The sequence below is a fragment of the Diadema antillarum genome, unplaced genomic scaffold (genome assembly GCF_040938485.1).
Source record: "Diadema antillarum isolate AM-2024a unplaced genomic scaffold, OU_Dant_1.0 seq00001076_RagTag, whole genome shotgun sequence".
NCBI classification, from domain to species: domain Eukaryota; kingdom Metazoa; phylum Echinodermata; class Echinoidea; order Diadematoida; family Diadematidae; genus Diadema; species Diadema antillarum.
Genome location: NW_027271899.1, coordinates 1,717,152 through 1,738,672, shown reverse-complemented (window position 1 = coordinate 1,738,672; position 21,521 = coordinate 1,717,152). Strand labels below are relative to the sequence as shown.

The 21,521-nt window shown below is 37.7% G+C and overlaps 1 protein-coding gene across 1 annotated transcript; it reads left to right on the top strand.

Annotated features, from left to right (window-relative positions):
• Positions 1-16,080: 16,080 nt before the first annotated feature.
• On the top strand, positions 16,081-20,809 carry LOC139743384 (coelenterazine h 2-monooxygenase-like). The gene is made up of 2 exons (XM_071653867.1): positions 16,081-16,663; positions 18,887-20,809. The coding sequence occupies exons 1-2, from the start codon at positions 16,226-16,228 to the stop codon at positions 19,475-19,477; spliced, it is 1,029 nt and encodes a 342-aa protein (XP_071509968.1). The 5' UTR covers positions 16,081-16,225; the 3' UTR covers positions 19,478-20,809.
• Positions 20,810-21,521: the final 712 nt, after the last annotated feature.

Below are 21,521 nucleotides of genomic sequence, written 5' to 3'. Positions count from 1 at the left end.
ATCACAAATTGTGTTCCTCTTCACGTGCTGTTTAATGTGCTGTAAAGGACTCCCTCTCGCTCTATCTCTCTCCTTCACTCTCTCTCTCTCTATAATAATGATCTATCTCCTATTCTTATTTGTCTCTCTCTGTCTGTCTATCTCCCTCCCTGTATGCATGTGTATGCACAGTAAGAGTGTTAGGGTTAGCTTCTACAAGTTTTGATTAGATGTGATTTTGATTTGATGATTTGATTTCATATATTTCATTTATTATGTGATCCTCCTCCAGGAAACGCTGACAACTTCACAGACATCAAAGCTGATCAAACTGCATCTTAAGATGATATGGGTGAAGAGGAATAATTTAGTATCTATTCAAAATGTAAAAACTACCTTGGGTTCATTTTGCAATGTTTAAAAACTACTAATATGTTATTTTTTGTGAAGCATGTTATTAGCATTACATGTAGAATTGACACTTGTTAAAAAAGTTTTATCTCATACATGCTTGACTGAATCCTAACTTGCACCTGGAAATTGTGTCGATTCCTTAACTACCTGCAGTCCAAATCCTAAAGTCATTGAATGTTTTAAAGTTTGACACATCTTACTTGTTTATGAAAATTGTATATGATCACCACGAGAATATATATATATATATATATATATATATATATATATGTATGTATATATATATATATATATATATATATATATATATATGGCAATATGTAATAAAGTACATATTCTGTTCCCAAATGCTCAAACTCTCACTGATGTGTTCTACTAATATTGCTGCATTCACTCAACCCACATGTCTATGAAGGTGAACTTGTCCTTTAACAAATTTCAGTGTTTATTTCAAGGACTGAAATATTACAATACATATAACATTTGATGTCAATCTACCAAATTGGGCTGCTGTTCTTTCTTTTCTGTGAAAGGTATAACATTCTGGAATAAGCTGTAAAGCATCCCCCCCAACCCTCTCGGTGCCAGGTAAAAATGGCAGAGGTAAAAATGGCAGAGGTAAAAATGGCAGGGGTAAAAATGGCAGAGGTGAAAATGACAGAGGTAAAAATGGCAGAGGTAATAATGGCAGGGGTAAAAATGGCAGGGGTAAAAATGGCAGAGGTAAAAATGGCAGAGGTAAAAATGGCAGAGGTAAAAATGGCAGGGGTAAAAATGGCAGGGATAAAAATGGCAGGGGTAAAAATGGCAGGGGTAAAAATGGCAGGGGTAAAATTGGCAGGGGTAGAAATGGCAGAGGTAAAAATGGCAGAGGTAAAAATGGCAGAGGTAAAAATGGCAGAGGTAAAAATGGCAGAGGTAAAAATGGCAGAGGTAAAAATGGCAGGGGTAAAAATGGCAGGGATAAAAATGGCAGGGGTAAAAATGGCAGGGGTAAAAATGGCAGGGGTTAAATTGGCAGGGGTAGAAATGGCAGAGGTAAAAATGGCAGAGGTAAAAATGGCAGAGGTAATAATGGCAGAGGTAAAAATGGCAGAGGTAAAAATGGCAGAGGTTAAAATGGCAGAGGTAATGAGAGCGATTTCGTGAGATATAAACGTATGAAGAGGTTTTGAATGATAACCTTGCCAAAGCAAACTGTATTTATCGAATTATCAAATCCAAAGTGCAGATTTGAAGAATATTGATTGAATTGTGTTTTAAAAAGAGCACTCTCATTATTCTGAGTTTGATTCAAGTGCAGCGGCGTAATCTGTCTTTGTGCAGAGAAATAAGAAACCGGCTAAGAGCCTAGTAGGCCTATGGGATTATTTTTATTATTCGGTATTATTATTATTATTATTATTATTATCATTATTATTATTATTATTATTAATATTATCTATTATCATAAGGGGTTTTCAACAATGCTGCAAAGCCCTTAAGCAGTATAATCCTACGTTGTTTCGCCCAATGAAGTTATCACACACACACACACACACACACACACGAACCCACTTTTGGTATAAACATATACGCAGATATACTCTCACATACACACTCTTACACAACCGAATTCCGCTCACGTCCAGGCTAGTATATTTTCATTATTTTTCAGTTTTTGAAGTGTTTAGTGTAAAGAAGTGAAGGAAACATAGTCGAAGCAAACCGCTAATTTTTCACCTGTTCAATATTATTTTTTCTTATTCAGGTTTCGTATAGGAGCCTATTTATCTCAAAAGGCCTGATCACGACATAATGTAGAAGTAAAAATACAAAACGCAAAAAACAAACTACAGCAGATGTATCGGCAGACATAAGTAAGTTCTTGCAAAATATTTTATCACATTGTTCAAGAATCACATGGCGCAAAAACAAATAAGCTCTTGCAAAATATTTTATTGCATTGTTCAAGTATCACATGGCGCAAAAACATCTCGAAGTTTAATGAACACTTTGTGGTCACTTTACAAACTTATGCCTATTAAAACTGGAGACGAACTTTAGCAATAAACTGTTCTAGTGAGATTAAAAACTGATAGTTTGCCATGGGATTTCTTTCAGTCATTGTTGAACAATCCCGCAGGCGAAAAAATGTAAATGTTTGATGCCTTTCAAACTTAGCTGTTGCTCCAAAGTCAGATTCCATTATGTTATCAACACGGTGTGTTGCTAAAGATTGGTGGATTCAGCCACCGAAAATGACGTTGTTCCCTCGTTATACAACAACAGTATAAAGAAAATCCAATCCAATCCCATCCAGGTAGATTGAAATCACCGCCTATGACTACCATTTGATCGCGATTCAATTTACACAGGGATTGCTGAAGCTCTGCAAGACTCTCTTTACATTTGCCGCGGGGAGAAATGTAGCACCGCCCTAATAAATTTCTCCCAGTGGTAACAGAAACAGTTAAAGATCCCTGCCAATTTTTCGTACCTGCGTGTCTGTTATCAAGCAATTTTATTTTCAGAAGTTTGCACACTTTTTAAAATACTTATTACTTAGTATAATAGGACCTTCCAGATCTAAAGTAAGTTTGATATTTTACTGACAAGATACCTGTAGAGCTGTATAGTGGTTAATATGTCCATTTTCAGGTGTACCGAGGTTCATCTTTTTACTGATAATATTGGATTGTTGACTGGCCGAGCATTTTTCAAGTTACATGAGTGTCCCATATTTCTCCCCGTGTCCCATTTTTCCCCGGTCTCACCCGTGCTTTATTTCAGGAGAAGGCACGAAAAGCGCGTATTGCGAGAAAGGTGTCAGAAACATGCAGAAAAAAAAATCTGTCACTTTTACCTCGTCCTCTTGCATTTCAACGACTAAATTTTTATCAATGGCATTTTTGTCTCTAGCATTTTGACAACTGACTTTTCGACCACTGACAACTTTACCTCAGACATTTTACCACACAATTATTTACCTCTGCCGTTTTTACCGATGCCATTTTCCCTCTGCCATTCTTAACTCTGCCATTTTCACCTCTGCCGTTTTTACCTCTGCCATTTTTACCCCTGCCATTTTTACCCCTGCCATTTTTACCTCTGCCATTTTTACATCTGTCATTTTTACCTCTGCCATTTTTACCCCTGCCATTTTTACCCCTGCCATTTCTACCTCTGCCATTTTTACCTCTGCCATTCTTACCTCTGTCATTTTTACCTCTGCCATTTTTACCCCTGCCATTTTTACCCCTGCCATTTTTACCCCTGCCATTTTTACCTCTGCCATTTTTATCTCTGCCATTTTTACCACTGCCATTTTTACCCCTGCCATTTTTACCTCTGCCATTTTTACCTCTGCCATTTTTACCCCTGCCATTTTTACCCCTGCCATTTTTACCTCTGCCATTCTTACCTCTGTCATTTTTACCTCTGCCATTTTTACCCCTGCCATTTTTACCTCTGCCATTTTTACCCCTGCCATTTTTACCCCTGCCATTTTTACCTCTGCCATTTTTACCACTGCCATTTTTACCCCTGCCATTTTTACCTCTGCCATTTTTACCTCTGCCATTTTTACCCCTGCCATTTTTACCCCTGCCATTTTTACCCCTGCCATTTTTACCTCTGTCATTTTCACCTCTGCCATTTTTACCCCTGCCATTTTTACCCCTGCCATTTCTACCTCTGCCATTTTTACCTCTGCCATTCTTACCTCTGCCATTTTTACCCCTGCCATTTTTACCCCTGCCATTTTTACCCCTGCCATTTTTACATCTGTCATTTTTACCTCTGCCATTTTTACCCCTGCCATTTTTACCCCTGCCATTTCTACCTCTGCCATTTTTACCTCTGCCATTCTTACCTCTGTCATTTTTACCTCTGCCATTTTTACCCCTGCCATTTTTACCTCTGCCATTTTTACCCCTGCCATTTTTACCCCTGCCATTTTTACCTCTGCCATTTTTACCTCTGCCATTTTTATCTCTGCCATTTTTACCACTGCCATTTTTACCCCTGCCATTTTTACCTCTGCCATTTTTACCTCTGCCATTTTTACCCCTGCCATTTTTACCCCTGCCATTTTTACCTCTGCCATTCTTACCTCTGTCATTTTTACCTCTGCCATTTTTACCCCTGCCATTTTTACCTCTGCCATTTTTACCCCTGCCATTTTTACCCCTGCCATTTTTACCTCTGCCATTTTTACCACTGCCATTTTTACCCCTGCCATTTTTACCTCTGCCATTTTTACCTCTGCCATTTTTACCCCTGCCATTTTTACCCCTGCCATTTTTACCTCTGCCATTTTTACCTCTGTCATTTTTACCTCTGCCATTTTTACCCCTGCCATTTTTACCCCTGCCATTTCTACCTCTGCCATTTTTACCTCTGCCATTCTTACCTCTGCCATTTTTACCCCTGCCATTTTTACCCCTGCCATTTTTACCCCTGCCATTTTTACCTCTGCCATTTTTACCTCAGCCATTTTTACCTCTGCCATTTTTACCTCTGCCATTTTTACCCCTGCCATTTTTACCTCTGCCATTTTTACACCGAATCTCTCTCTCTCTACATCTCTACGGTGGTTTACACACTATGTTTGTGTATGTATGTTGTATGTGTGTGTTTGTGTGTTTGTCCTTCTTTTGTGTGTGCATTTTTCCCACTGGGATATTTATCATTCTAAATCCAACATACGTTATCTAAACACATAATAAATCATACTATATACTTCTAACAAAGCACTTTGAAAAATAGGCAATGAAATGTGACTCATTGTCTCAGACCATCGTTTATTATTGCCATACACGTCAAGAATACAGGTGTCCAAATAGACACCATTTTTCTGAAACACTTATGATTATTACTGTACTCAAGATTGTTTTTTTTTCCCATCGTGCGGCATATTCCAGGCTTCTAAAGACGAATTTCACTTAAGTTCGAATATCTTCTCTAAATTGCTTTTACCATGGTTTCTACAAGAAAATGGTAGTAATGGTGGTACGCGTTCCTCCACTTGTGCCCTGCATGACATGAACTTTTTGCCTCCGGTGATTTCAGTGAGATCGAACATTTCATTTGCGTAGATCTTCCATGAAAGTATCGGTCTGTTGGTCCACTGAAGATTTCTCCATATCTGTTAGGTATCTGACCTTCGGTGCCCTCTTACCGAGGGAAAGAACGCCCCGAGCTCCCCAGGTCACGCAACCCTGGGAAATACCGAAGCAGGCAGCCCTCTCAGCAGAGAGCATTGTGTGTACCTCGAATGTTTGTGTTGATGTAGAGTGCCAAAAAAAAAAAAAAATGCTGCTATAAACCAGTCTCACTCGAGTGCGGAGATGACCGACGATGCAAACAAAACAAAACAAAACAAAACAAAACAAAACAAAACAGGCATCAAACAGTAGTCAACCACTTTCACTTTCATTTTAATTCAAATGAAATTCATTTCCGTTTTTCTACAATGACATAATATACATCTTACTCTATTAGTGACAGAAATCATATAATAATGAAACAATATAAATGTGGACTGAACAGAGAACAGCAATTACAAGGTCAAGTGAACACCGTTTACACAGATTATCTGTAAAATCATATAGTTATATATAAATCACAAACAACTCCTGTTTCAACATTACTAAAGCTTTCGGAAGCACCATTCTTCCAGTGAATCTACACAGTCATGACAGTGGTGAAGTCAGTATACTGTGTCCCTCAGGGGTAAGAGATAAGAGATAGAGAGAAAGCAAAGAAAAAAGAAAGAAAAGAACGTAAAAAGGGCTAACAACTTTGTAGCTCACCATCGCTTCTGCATCAGAGTAGTTGACAATTACATGACAAAGACCCCAGACAGTGGACAACATATACTCAGTGTTCGGAATCTCAGTTCTTTATCTTGTTAGATTAATTTCTTTTAAAATGATTTCTACAAGAAAATGATGGTGGCATAGGCGCAATATATATTGTGTTTCTTCAAGAAATTTTAGCGTTGCATTAGTATTAGACCTCGGCAATATTGATTGAATCGGACATTTTGGATGCAGTTTATACATCAAGTCTCAGGGTCCTGTCTAGAGAACATCCAAATCAAAGTTTCTTCTTTCTAACAAGGCCTGAAATGCTTAGAACTTGTCATATACCGGGTGTCCCAAAATAAGAGGAACGGTGGATTTTCAGTATCTTGCGGTCTAAAAGTTATATATCTTTTGACATCATTAGAAAGAGCATCTTCCGTAGAAGACTATGATACCAAAATCATCAAATTTGGTTCAGTACTTTTTATTCTACGCCAATTTCTGAAAATGCAGTCATTGTCAAATTTCGCCGGATTTTTGCGACTTATGAGATAATAATTAAAGTGCACTACGCGATCCATACGGTGAATATTGTGTAAGCTCGGTGATCCGTGTCAACAAAAGATACAGCTTTCACATTGGGAAACCCGTGTGTGTGTGTCTGTGTGTGTGTGTGTGTGTGTGTGTGTGTGCGCTCCCAATATGAAAGCATTATCTTTTGTTGACATGGATCAACGAGCTTACACAATTCACCGTATGGAACGCGTGTCGCACCCAAATTATTATCTCATAAGTCGCAAAAAATTGAAAATGACTGCATTTACAAAAATTGGCGTAGAATAAAAAGTGCCGAACCAAATTTAATGATTTTGGTATCATGGTCTTCTGCGGAAGATGCTCTTTCTAATAATGTCAAAAAATGTATCACTTTTAGAACGCAAGGTACTGAAAATCCACCGTTCCGTTTTTTTTGGGACACCCGGTATAGCTTGTGGCATATTCCTCTGAAATCAAGGCATGTAAGTTAAGTGTATATAGAGAATTAAACTTGCACCGATCCTCCCAAGAGAGACAATTAATATCAATTTCAATTTCAATTTCAATTCATTTATTTTCATTCTTCTTCTTTTTTCTTTTTCAACAAAAACATAACACAAGATAGATCAAGTTTTACATCATAAACAAAGAACATTTGTCTTAATTAATAAATGGTATCAATAAACATAGGAGCGCATACTGGCAAAAAAAAAAAATAATACAAAGTCATGCTTCAGTTGAAAAAAGAAAGAAAGAAAGAATAGAGAGGTCCACTAAAAAGCAAAGCTTGTAGATTGTGAACCACTCATAAAACCTATGAATTACTTATTTACAAACACTTGTGACGAATATAATATACGACAGGACGGGACAAAACAGAAGAAACACAACAACGTGACACAACTTGCCAGATATAGATGAAAAGTATGGAAGGAAAGAAAGAAAAAAGAGAGAATGAGAGAATACCTACACGCTGAACAAGGGGAATGGAACAGAGGATGGTAGAGAATGTGCTTCATAGAGTTGGTGCTGCATGCAGCTGAGCAAGAATTGTAATGGCTACTTCTTTACGTAATAATGAATTCAGTGTTTGAATGATTGGTGGGTGGATGATGAACCCTGAGGTTAACAAAAACTATAGCTGTTTATGGAAGAAAACATATCAGGGAGGATTTAATAAAAAAAGTTTCAACTTGCGCTTAAAAGAATACAAAGATGGGGAATTTTTTATTTCACAGCTCAGTGAGTTCCAAAATCTAGGACCGGTGTATATAAATGTATTCTGAGCCAATAAAGTTCTCAGGAGGGGTAAATGAAACTCATTAGATTGTCTAGTGGGATAATCATGAAAAGACTGGTTCCGTGGGAACATTGAATTAAAAATACTGGGAAGTGCATTTACATTGTAATTAAACATAAACTGACCAAGTTGAAAAAAAATACAAATCTTTAATTTTCAAAATCTCATGTTTGATAAATAATGGCTCTGCATGGGAACGTGGCGGGACGCCACAAATAATACGAATAACCTTTTTTTTGTAACAAAAGTAATTTATCTAGTAAGTTTTGATGGGCACTACCCCACGCTAGGAGTCCGTAATTAAGATAAGGTAAAATTAGAGAAAAATACAACGTCAACAAAGAGGACAATGGAATATGAAACTTGAGTCTATTAATAATACCAATATTGCGTGAAATTATTGTACTAATGTTAGTAATATGCGGCCTCCACGAAAGTTTATCATCCACTGTGATACCAAGGAATTTTATATGAGAAACTCGTTCTAACAAAGTGTCATCATACTCGTTCTAACAAAGTGTCATCACTAACAAAGTGTCATCTAACAAAGTGTCATCAGTTTTAGTTTCAGTTTATTTTTTTTTAACCAATAAAACAAGAAGGTATAAGATGAAATACAAAAACAAGAAGTTCATAAATCATACAACATACAATTACAAATAATGTGGCGCTATGAACACAAGCAATGACAATGCTATTGATGGGGGAAGCAGCAAGAAAGGAAACAGCTCGGCAGAAATATATCGCGTTTCACTGACTGGATTTGTGTGGAGCATTGACAACGAGCATGTACGTTCTCTACAATCATAGAGACCTTGCAGTAGTCGCGCAACCCTACGATTAGTAAATATCGAAACAGCCAGCTGGTTAGCTTGTAGCATTGTCCCGGATGTTTCACGTGGATGGTGCAGGCCTACATGAAAACGTAATCATGACAATGCTGCGATAAACCAGGGAGGTGAGTTTTGTCTCACCTCCCTGGATAAACCAATCAATCGGTTCTACTCGAGTATGAAGCCCTGGGTGGGGTATGAAGATGACAGACGAAAAACCAGCATCGAATAGTAGTCGACCACTTGCAATTTTGGAGGACTTTCACTGGCCATCGAGTACCTAAATTGCGCTGTCCGGCAAGCACGTGCGGGCAAGTCGCCGATATGGTCGGGATCGAAGGCTGTAGGACCCAACTTTCGTTACCGTGGATGAATGGTGGGGGATGTGTTGAAGTCCTCGGCGAGAGGGTTTCTCATGATTCCGATCCTAGTCAACTGAAGATAAATCGTGCAAGACCCAAAGTCATCTTTTTTTTTTACCTCATTGGTAAGGGTTCCATTAGTTAACAAACCAATCCTATCGCTTTGTCGACCTATTCCTGTCTGCTTGGTGATATTCGATGAATTTACCTAAGAAGTTATCTTTGCCATTATGGACAAGAATTTTATTACAAGCCTATTTCAAACTGGAAATCAAACAAAGAGTTGTCAGAAACATGAGAAAATATAAATAAGGCCTTGAAATGGTTACAGAATCTCAAAATATAAACGTGAATAATTTCTTATAGAGTTCAGATAGAAGATTAATTTCTCAATGAAGTTACCGGGGAAGTTTCCTCAAAATCTACATTTGTATTTAATTAACCATTTTTCAGTTGAATAGTTCGGCAAAGTTTTAGGAAAATCAGTCAATAGCTATGAATTCCTGAATTTCTGGTGTCGCCATCGCAGCAGTGCAAAAAAAAAAACAAAAAAAAAAACACACACACACAACAGATTGCGACGTCACTGTAGAGCAACGATATAAGGAGAATTGCACAAAATTTCATATCATATTTTTGTAAAGTATATTTATTCAATAGTAAGGAAGATGCTCATCATCGTGGGTGAAAGTGAAAGAAATAAAGTTGATCGTTTGTCCCACGAAGCAAGGTTAACACAAAGGTATGAATACGAGTATACGACGTTTAAGCGGGGTTCCCACTATCGTGCGATCCATTGCGAACGCCACGATTGGACATTCGTAACTGATCGTGGAAAATTTGTTGAACTCATCTGAAATTTCACGTTTGGATACGAGGTTATGCGAGTCAATACGTGTTGGTACGCTTGGATGCGATATGGTCACGATTGGTCTATTTCAAGCGATACGATCTGTCACGATCTGGTCTGCCGTTCAAATACGATCCGACAGGATTGTCCTGATTGAGTTCACGATTGGTACCGATCTAACATGACCATTACGATCAGGATCCCCGATCTGGTACGTGCAGCAACGTACTGATACGTTCCAATACGAATACCGCGAACCAATACGGGCTGCTGAGATAAGATACGATATCTTTTACGATCGGGATCAGAAGCGACCCCCATTTAAGGCGCGATTGGACCCGAATGGGAATATTATAGTCCGGCTGACGATGGATTTCATTGTTTCCCTTAAATTATGCAGAGTGATTAGGCCTATTAATTTTATCCACAACCATTGATGATGGCAAGGCTTGCAGGTTGACGATGATGACAACGTAACCTTTGCAGTATTGCTAATGACGATTATGTTATCAGAGAGAAAGCAGCACCCAGGCCAGCCATAACCTCAGATATTCCCTCGTCTAATATTAAACGTAAAGAAATTGATAGATTAAATCGACATGCTCACCCCCCCCCCCCCACAAAAAAATGAAATAACGAACCCAAATACATAAGATCAGATGATTGCTCCTCTTCCCCAGAAAAAAAAAAGCCAGCAAGACAAAATGACCTTTCTCTCCAATACATGAAGAAAATAATTATATGATGAAATGGAAGCTAAGAAAGAGGATGGGATCATTTTGAATGTTATGTAACATAGTATTATGTGTTATATACGCTCGATGTAAGAAAGTTGGCCGAATGGATAGTATTGCTTATGTGTTCGATTTCATATTCGCAAAGTGTATGTATCATATGCTTTTTATTTCAAAATGTCGTTATCTCATGGGTTATTAAAAGTTTGGTTTATTCGGCTTGATTTAGTGTTTTACTTAACAATGTTTAACATAACTGATACACACACATAACGGAAAAGTGACTCCCTAATCAAAATGATGTCACTTTTTTTTTTTTTTTAAAAAGGAGGTTTTACGCAAAATCATTTCGCAGGGGTATATTGCTACACTTATTGAATAACTAACTGTGAAAAATAATAAGAGTGATCTTCATTGTCATAATCATACGAGTGATCTCACATCCACGACAATGGTCACTTTTACATTTGCAGTAATAATGAGAGTTGAAAATAACCATTTTCCTCTAAAATTATGCTCTACTAAACAAAAAAAAAGACATTGAAACGTGTCAAAATAGATGTAAAGGGATCAAACGATGGCTGATGAAACAACAACTCTTAATTACTATGTACAATACACAAACAGCAGGATACTGCACCCCCCCCAAAAAAAAATATTCTGTAATATACTTTTAAAAATTAACCATTTGCCTTTGATATGTACCCATTCAAGCACGATTCACTGAATTATTCTCATCTTTGTACTGACGTTAGTCAATACGTGCAGACATACAATTGCCATTTTATTTTTGCTCATTTTTTGTTTTCGTTACAAAAGTTATCCCATATCCTGTTTTGTGTGTCTGTATAATGGTAATAGCAACTCATTAATGAAAACATCATTAACACAATGTATGAAAACATCTAAAAATCTGTAATACAACTTTCATTTTATGAAATCATTAAAAAAAATGATTTTGATAATGTACCTTAAAAATTACGACAATTAAACCCCACACCGTCATTCAATTTACCGTTTGGAAATAATAATCTAAAGATGCAGGCTACCATTTATCAGAATACAAAATAAATCAATTTATGAGTAAAATAAGGGCAAATGGGCAAAAAATGATAATAACAATAAGCGGAAGTGAAGTGAAAAAGTCGATCCCGATCAACACGATTAAGAAGCACGATTAGAAATGATTTGCTGCGTTTGGATACGATCCTAGACGATCTGATGCGATGATCACGATCAAAAACTAATCGTGTTAATCGTAGAAAATTTTTAAACCGTCCAAAATTTTCCTACGATTAACGCGATTGCCACGATTGACCTTAAGATCTGATACAATCTGATAAGACCATCACGCTTGCTGCACGATTAAGACCACAATTCCAATCGTGGCGCCAATCGTGATAGTGGGAACCCCGCTTTAGGCCGCGAAATAGCGCACCTTACGCGCCAGCGAAGCGGAACAATGGCGTGCCCTTGAGCAATCGGCATGCACTGCAGCGCTCGGTCAACTTTGCCAGACGAAAGCCAGCAGATTACGCGGCTGAAACGTCGTATTCATACCTTTATGTTTACCTCGCTTCGTGGGACAAACGATCAACTTTATTTCTATATTTATTCATTTGACCTCTTACCGAGATAATGTATAGGGTAATATGATTTCACTTGTTTTCTAAAAGAGGAAGGTCCCATTGGTAAGTCTATTGCTTTTGCATTATGCTACAGAAAATCGAAGTTTATTCCAGAATTCTTTTTATATGTTTTTCATATGCTCGTTATGCCGTGACACCATGAATTGCATTTATGGTAGTCATCTCATCTAGTGACGGTGGTAACGAAACTTTTTAAGATTCGTAATTTTCGAACGGAGTGTCAAATTTTCCTCAAACCTCGCTGCTGTTTTCCTCTAACATTGTTGCACTCATTCAATTCTCATTATTATTATTATTATTATTATTAACATTATTATTATTATTATTATTATTACTACTATTATTTATAGTGCGCTCATGTATTGGGGGAAACTTTCCCTAAAGGTTAGACCTGTAAAAATATCAGGGGGGGGGGGGGAGCTTTTAAGATTTAATAACGGAATGGAATGAATGGTGTGTGATAAATGCACCGAACCCCCCTCACCCCTCCCCAAAAAATAACACAAAAAAAAAGAAGAGAGATAAATGGTGATAATTATTGAGATGATGATGATAAACTGAAAATGGTCAAAACAATGATAATGTAATAATAATAATAATGATAATGGTAAATGTGTCATGTTTGGGAGGACTTTGGTGTTGTTGTTTTTGTTGTTGTCGTTGTTCTAACATAGGAATGACAAGATGAATATAAATAGGGCTTATGAAAATGTTTAAAATCATGAAGATCAGTATCTCCACCTTCCGCTCGCGTCGCATAAATTTCGCGATGATCCCAGCAGGCTTCTCCGTGTCCTTTCCGCCATAAAGACGATGAGCAATGCTGATGTCATCTCTCTCCATGCAGCTTGACACCAAGTTCGTTGTCCAACTTGACTACAACATCCGTCGTGTCTTCGTTGACGCTCTCAGGAACATCATAAATCTTTATGTTCTCGCGTCTACCATATTGCTCCAACTTGTCAAGTTCATAGTGAAGGACTCGTGTACTCTAATCTGCAACGGGGGCAACAGGTTCGGGTCGAATGGCCTTGATTTCTCCCATCGCCGATGTCGTAGTGACAGCGGTTATAACTGACTGGGCTTTGACAAGTTGGATTGCTTCCATTACTTTTCTCACAGCGTCGGCCAGTTGATCATTTTGTTATTGTTTAGAGCGGAATTTGATTTTGGTTTCAAGTTCTCTTTCATCGTTTGTTTTGTTTTTGGCTGGGCACCATGCAGAAGCGGCAACACCCTTAAATGGTTTGAAAATTACTTATCTGACAGAAAAATAGTAACTAGTATAGGAAATTGTACCTCTGAAGAACTGGATATTAAGCTCGGTGTGCCACAGGGATCGATATTGGGTCCATTGTTGTTTATCATATTTATTAATGACTTACCTTCCATATTTGATTCATGTAATGTGCATTTATATGCGGATGACACTGTTATTTATTTTTCTCACAAAGACCCACAAAAAGTACAAACAATATTGAATAAGGAACTATTTGTATTAGATAGTTGGATGTCTAAGAACAAATTGAAAATTAATTATGATAAAACTGTGAGTATGTTAATTGGTAATCGATATATGTTGAAAAGATATAATAGTTTGGATTTAAGTATAAAAGGATATGAAATTAATCAGGTTAAAAGTTTGAAGTATTTAGGATTGTACATTGATGATGAACTCAGATGGGACGTTCATGTAAATTATCTGTGTGAAAAAGTAGGCCGTATGATTTCCTTCCTTCGTCGTTTGACATATTTCATAAACAGAAATTCTTTGAATTTGATATATCGCAATGTTATTCTTCCTCATTTGGATTATGCAAATGTTATTTGGGAGTCTTCTTGTGAAAAAAACATATAAATCAATTGCAAAAACTGCAAAATAGAGCAGGAAGAATTATTCTGAAGGTCAATCCTAAATTACATTTTTCTGTCAGGTTAATACATGATATATTACAGTGGGAAACGTTAAAATCCCGTCAAAAATTTCATGTCGGAGTAATGATTTTCAAGATTTTGAATGATTTAACACCTACCTATTTGAACGAAAATATATTTTATTCCCCCAAACCCTACCAATTTCGGTACTATAGCCTCAGCCTTCCAAAACCTCGGACAAACTTCTGCAAACGTGCATTTTTCTACAGGGGAGCCAAACTATATAACAGCCTTCCTCATGCTGTCCGTGACTGCAAGTCACTGAAGGATTTTAAACGGTCCCTTTTTGAATTGGTTTAATTTCATCTGCGTAAACATATCTAGATATATATATATATATATATATATATACTTTTGTCTGATACACGAGAAATGTATCTACACTTTTCAATAAAGCGTACTTTGCCCTGAGATTTTGTATGATTATTGCATTATAAGTTTTCATGAGACTACAAATGTATTATAATGTTGTATTTATATAATTATGTAATCTTCTACTCTTTTTTTTTTCTTTTCCCCAACCCTTTATAACTGGTCCCCATGGAAGACCAGCGGCACCAGAAAAGTGCAGCTGATTATGGGCTATCCAGCCGTTATCTCTCTATATAATCCTACTGTACATTCTATTTCCTCATTTTTTTTTTTGGTATATCGATGATGTGTCACATTATTCATTTGCTATGTATGTATGCTTCATTTTTATGCATGATGTATCATTTTCCCTGTACCTCATATGTTGTCTTTTATATCTGTATGTATGTTTATGACGGAAATAAAACAAACAAACAAACAAACAAGGATAGCTTCCTGCTTCTGTGATTACGGACTTAGCGTTAGTAGATACCTCATATCGTCCAGGGGCCCGTTGCATAAAAGTTACTATTGTGGTAACTTTGCCATCCAATGGTAACTACCATGGCAACAATACTCAACAGCCAATCAAAATCAAGAATTTCAAGGAAGTTACCATTGGTAAAGTTGCCATAATTGTAACTTTTATGCAACGGGCCCCAGGAGGATGAACTTATTGGTAGCCATTGGTGAAGTCTATTAGTGACGTCACAATGTAAACGGATGATAAGCCCGAACACCACACTGATGCGCAAATGATAACTCAGCTAGATGAGATGAGGAAGAAAATAATGCTGCTCACGTTGCTAAGAGACAATGTGCTCTTCTGCTCACTGAGAAGAGGAAGAAAGATGATGTGTGAGTTGCTAGGAGACAGGTGTCTTATCCACCCAGATACTTTATGATACGAAGATTTGTTAATACTTGCTGCTTGCTGCGCTAGGGCGGTCCACGCTATACAAGATCGTTTTGGTTGCGAAGTTACTGATGAAGATGAAGATGAAGTTCGCTAAGTTAGTGATGAAGATGAAGTTCGAAGAGTAACTTACGAGAGGAAACACCATGCACGAACGCTGAAAATTCTTGAATAGATCCAAAACGGTGATGATGAGGCACAAAGTAGTATCACAAACAGGTCCAGCGCTGCACGAGCGATCCATCAATGTGACAAAAATCTAATTAAAACAACAATATGATTCTAGAGAGAGGAATGTACGACCAACCAAAAGTTACGCCTGAGGCCAAGATCCTCATTCTACACCAAAGGGTATAGGAGCGCGCGCAGTGCGTGCGTTGATACAAAAGTCACCGTGTACAAACTACGCGCTGCACTACTGCGATGTCGACCGCTGAGGAATAGACACAGGTGGTGGAAAGCACGAAAATCACAATTTCTGCGATTCTAAGAAGTAGCGAGCAAGCCGCCATTTCACAAAGGTTAATCAATGCATGATACAAAAAGTGTATAAATTTGAACGTTAAGTCATTCAGGATGTCTATCCGAGCCGTAAGTGTTCTCAAATCCGTTGCCGTCATTGGTCGTGTGCATGTGGGTCGGCTTCTCAGCAAGCAGCTACCAGCGACAGGTGGAGTTCGGGCGCGACACCAATCCACGATACCGCTAGTGACAGCCGAAGAATGGTGGGGGAAATGCTCCAAAGTTAATGTCATGGGTGAACAGATGTCGTACTACGACTCCGACCCCGATCAACGCGAAAGTGATCGAGCAGTCGTGTTTCTCCACGGAAACCCAACCTCGTCGTACCTTTGGAGGAACGTCGTACCTCAAGTTCAGCCTATTGCTCGTTGTCTGGCTCCCGACCTCATCGGCATGGGCAGATCCAACAAGCTCGCAAGCCTGTCGTATCGCTTCGTCGATCACTATAGATTCCTGTCTGCCTGGTTCGACCGGGTTAACCTGCCTTCAAAGGTGTGTATTCGTGGGTGTGTTATGGTTGGAAAAAGAAAACACCCAAAACAAAAAGTGAGCAGTTGCCTATCTGATTTGAAGAGGCTTATGGAGCTCACTAAAACATGTGACATTGTTTTCATGAATATTATATCTGTCCTTGTTTACCTTTGAAATGAAATCATCATGTGAAATTAGGTATGTCATGATGTGATTGATTTGGAAGATAGACCTTGGTTCAAAGGACCCATATTAGACCATTTTAGTAGTATCCTTCTCGAACCTTTTGCTTAAAAACTTCTGCAGTACTGAAGGCGGGATACAATTTGTAGGCCCACTCGATACTCTTTGTGTAAAGGGACAAGTTATGCAGCAGGACCTGTAATAAATTCATAATCATACACAGCACAGAGCACTGAGAGAAATAGATCCGTTTCAGAGGAATAAAGAGAATTGTGCTGAATGTGTTTGTCCATTGTCTGATTTGACGAGATTTATCTCTTGTGTCTTACAGAGAAGGGGAATGTTTGTACAATTGTGTACCTTTTCTTAGTAATGATTATTAGAAAAAAAGAAGATTCCAGATTACAATCATCTCCTTGTGATGGATTCGTATGTAATCTCATCAAATGGACACGTTGCAATAAAAGAACGGAATCCTCGGTTAAACTTGATGTGGGTTCTTTATTCTGTTACATTGTATGCACGTATCGACGATATCTGTGTGTACTGCAAACTTGCGCTTGCTAGTGTAGTCTATTCAACAACTGTGTATGTATGAGTGGTTCCTGTTAGATACAAACAAGAAAGAAAGTTATTCGTATTTAACACGCCATATACAAATCATTACTATTTCAACCCTACACAGAAATAGTAAGACGATAATGAACATTTTCCTTCTTTTTCTGAGTGAAGTAATTATGGCCAGAATATGAAAACAACGTTTATATCTATTCTAACTCACTTAAAGGGGTGGCTGTGTCGACTATCATCATGAGCACTGTCGTTGTGTATCTGGTATAATCTACAAGCAGAATTAACATAATGAACTTTCAATATTCTGGGTAAGTTAGACAAATCACTAGTTAATCTTATTCAACAAAATCAATATCTTAAATCTCATGATTGTACTCGCTCAATGCCACATCTCATATCAATCTCACTACAAGACTTCTCGTCACAAATGCTACATTAACAACAACAAGCATTAGAATTTCCTTAGCAACCTTTTTGTAGTCTTAAATGAGATTATCCATGAATCTACGGCTAGACATATAACTCTATCTCCAACTTTAATAATATAATATCCCTCCGCGCACCCGAACTTCGTACGTCGAGCGTTCCGAACACGATACATACGCGAAAAGATATGATCCAACTTTCACGTTTTAACATGAGCAATTCATGATACCAAAAGCCCATTTGATACTCCATGGATTCACATCCGCAATATTATCATTTTCGGATTGTTCGCCAAAAAGGGAGAGGTCTTTACAAAGACCGTCCAAACGTTCATCTTTTTAACACTATCCACGCGGGCCATGCAAACGTTAATAATGCAATTGAACAATGCATGGGACAATAGACATCAATACATATTACAGCATATACGACATTGACTTTGACCATGACCTTGAACTTGCATAACCTTGTTTCTCATTAACTGTTATTCCTCTTAACTTCTTGACCATGGAAACTTTGTTTATTCCTCAAAATAGTTGACAAATCATAAAGCAGATGAACAATCTCAGACATAATATCTTGGATTATTGCACTCAATTAGATTGTCCAAGAAACCCGAACTATAAGCAAACTGTTGTGGCCAAATGTTAAGCAAACTCTTGTGGAACGACTGACCGGAACTCTTTCGCCAACAGTTTTCAATTCAGACCTTTGAAACTCGTACTAAATTGTATCATTACATGACACTTCTATTATTAGGAACTCCTCGGGAATGGCAGTTTTCTTTCATTATAATAAATTGACCTTTTCTTGTAAATAAGCAAACAAGGTAGACAATAAGTTTTGGGCCTAGACTTTGAATTTGGTGTAATGAGAGTTTTCTTTGATGTTATTATTAACCATGTTCATTGAGAGTGTTCTGTATAAAAATGTGAACAAAATTGCCTGTAAACACATTCCCTTCAAGATTGCCATCTCCATGGAGAGACAGGACCTACCTGGTAGGCTATTGTATACATAATACAATTGCGACTAACACAATCCTGCTTTCTCTGTCTACAGGTCAGCATCGTTTGCCACGACTGGGGCTCTGCGCTGGGCTTCCACTGGAGCAATGAACATCGCGATCGTCTGGAAGCCCTTGTGCACATGGAAAGTGTCATCGCTCCCCTTTCCGGGTGGGACAAATTTCCTGATTCTGCACGGGACTTTCTTAAGGCAGTGCGCTCCGAGGCCGGGGAGGAGATGGTTATCGAGAAAAACATGTTTGTGGAGCAACTCCTGCCTCAATTCATCCAGCGGGAGCTGAGGAAGGAAGAGATGGATGCCTTCGTGGAGCCCTTCAAAGTTCCAGGAGAAGACAGACGCCCCACCCTGACATGGCCAAGGGAGATCCCTGTCGTCGGGTATGGTCCCGACGATGTCATTGCCATTGTTACAGCCTACTATGCCTGGCTGAAGGAATCTGCGGATCTACCAAAGCTCTTAGTCCTCGCCACACCAGGCTCCTTAAGCGAGAGCCTCAAGAAAGACACTGAGCAATGGCCCAATCAGAAAATTGTTGAAGCTGCTGGACTGCATTTCTTTCAGGAAGATTCTCCCATAGAAATTGGGGATCACATCAAGAAATTTTTGTCTGATCTTTACAAGTGAAATGACAGTGCAATTTCTTTGAGTGAGACATTAAATGAATAATTCCCGAGTCAATAATTTGTTCTTAATGTCTGTCATGGTGTGTCATAAAGTGCTGTATTCATGAGCAGTGATTTTTAGTTATAGTTTTCTTTCCAAACAGATCTGAAATCCCTCAAACGAGACAGCAATACTGATGAAATGAAATATGATCTTGATTCTTGAGGATCAGTTCCTCAGAATGTGTTGTGTTTAATGTACTCTCCATTTGACGATGGACCCCAAAGGTTTAGCTGTTGCAGTTGATGGTCAATGTAGCATCACTAGGAACTCTGATGTAAACCGTACTCAGAGGTTAGTGCCCGTTTGCTTGTTTGTTTGTTTGTTTGTATTTCCGAATCATGTATAAAAAGCGCATACAAAATATATAAGATATCAAAACCATGTACATCAAAATAATACGGAGGATAGTCCAAATTCAGTGATTTTTTCAAAATAACACTGGTCTGACTTGGGATCCTTAAAGTACAGTTCACCAATAACAAAAAAATACATACTTCAATCTTAACAGGAAGTAGAAACAGAGACAAAAAGCAAAAACAACATTTAAAAAAACAAAGACATAAACAAACGAATTACACTGAACAATATTCCAAGATTATATTCATGGTTTAAAAATAGTCATATTCATAATAAATGATAAAAATATTCGTGGATAAATTCGTTCAAAATGGTATGGGTTGAATTTTCAGTAGAGATGGAGAAGTCTGCTTGTCGTGGTAGCAAAGTTTTACAGCATTTGCTGCCAGTTGCAGAGCTGGCCACGTATTAATTCAATGGCCAAATAGATGTGTATTTCTTACAATATGTCAGGTATCGGGAGTTTTGTGTATGGTACTGATATATGCTTTGAAACTGTAATAAATGGGATATGTTCAATGATCTTTAACAACAAGAACCTGACTACCCAATCTGCCGTATGGACTTCTGTTCTCATACGTGATACATGAAAGCTATTATAGTAGAAGTTTTCATGAAATATTTGATCAACTCAGCCGAGCGCAGGCTATAAGTACATACTTATGTCTGCCTATTCCAAGATGAATAAGTGATATTTACTCACTGAGAATCTAGGTTCAAAGGTACAGGTCAAATTCATACATGTCATTGTTTGAACAGCTACTCAAATATCATGTTCTTTCGTCAAACATGGCACTCGTTCGTAGTACATATATGTTTGTCAAGAGGAGTTAAGTGGTAATTACAAATTCATTTTACTCAATAACATGAAAATGTACAATACATGTATTGGACATAGATCTTATCCAATTTGCTGATGAAAGTGGGCCTGGGTTTTTTTTTTTTTTTTTTTTTTTGGGGGGGGGGGTTTGTCACTTGAAAAATAAAAGATGTGTGGCATTTGCGATTAGAAAATCTTGATGCACGGAGGTACATGTAGTAGGTTCGAAGCAAACTTCCATTGATATTGGGCAGAATATGATGAAGGCACAATAGCCTATGTTAGCCTAAATATGTTGTAAATGAATTTTTTTTTTTTAATACTGTTACTGTAATTACACAGATGTGTAACTATTTCACTCTTGAAATACAGTTTTGAGGGGAATTGAATGACGGATCAGGATTTACACTATTCAAGAAATATGTTGTGATTCCAATTGATTTGTGGTTTTTGAAAAGAGATTTATATCATGTCTAATCAAGATAAAGTATTATACTGTATCGACAAGAACAGTTATGTTATCTTTTTTTTACATCATGTAAACTAATAGATTTATGATGACATTATCTGGAACATGAATGTATCCATCATTAAGTAGGCCCTAATGAAAAACATGACAGAGAAAGAATGCGATGACAATGCCACTGTTCAATACTGAGTCATTCTTGGTGATGTTTTGGAAGTTAACAAATATCTGTGTTTATTTCAAGGATTGAAATATTACCGTATGTGTAACTTCTGATGTCAGTTTACCAAATTGGGTTGCTGTAATTTCTTCTCTGTGGAAGGTATGATGTTCTGGAATAAGCTGAATAAAGCACCCCC

Bases quoted from the DNA above. Each gene is read 5' to 3' on its own strand.
- LOC139743384 (XM_071653867.1), top strand. From the start codon at position 16,226: ATGTCTATCCGAGCCGTAAGTGTTCTCAAATCCGTTGCCGTCATTGGT. The intron at 16,664-18,886 runs GTGTGTATTCGT...CTCTGTCTACAG, and splicing joins GGGTTAACCTGCCTTCAAAG to GTCAGCATCGTTTGCCACGA.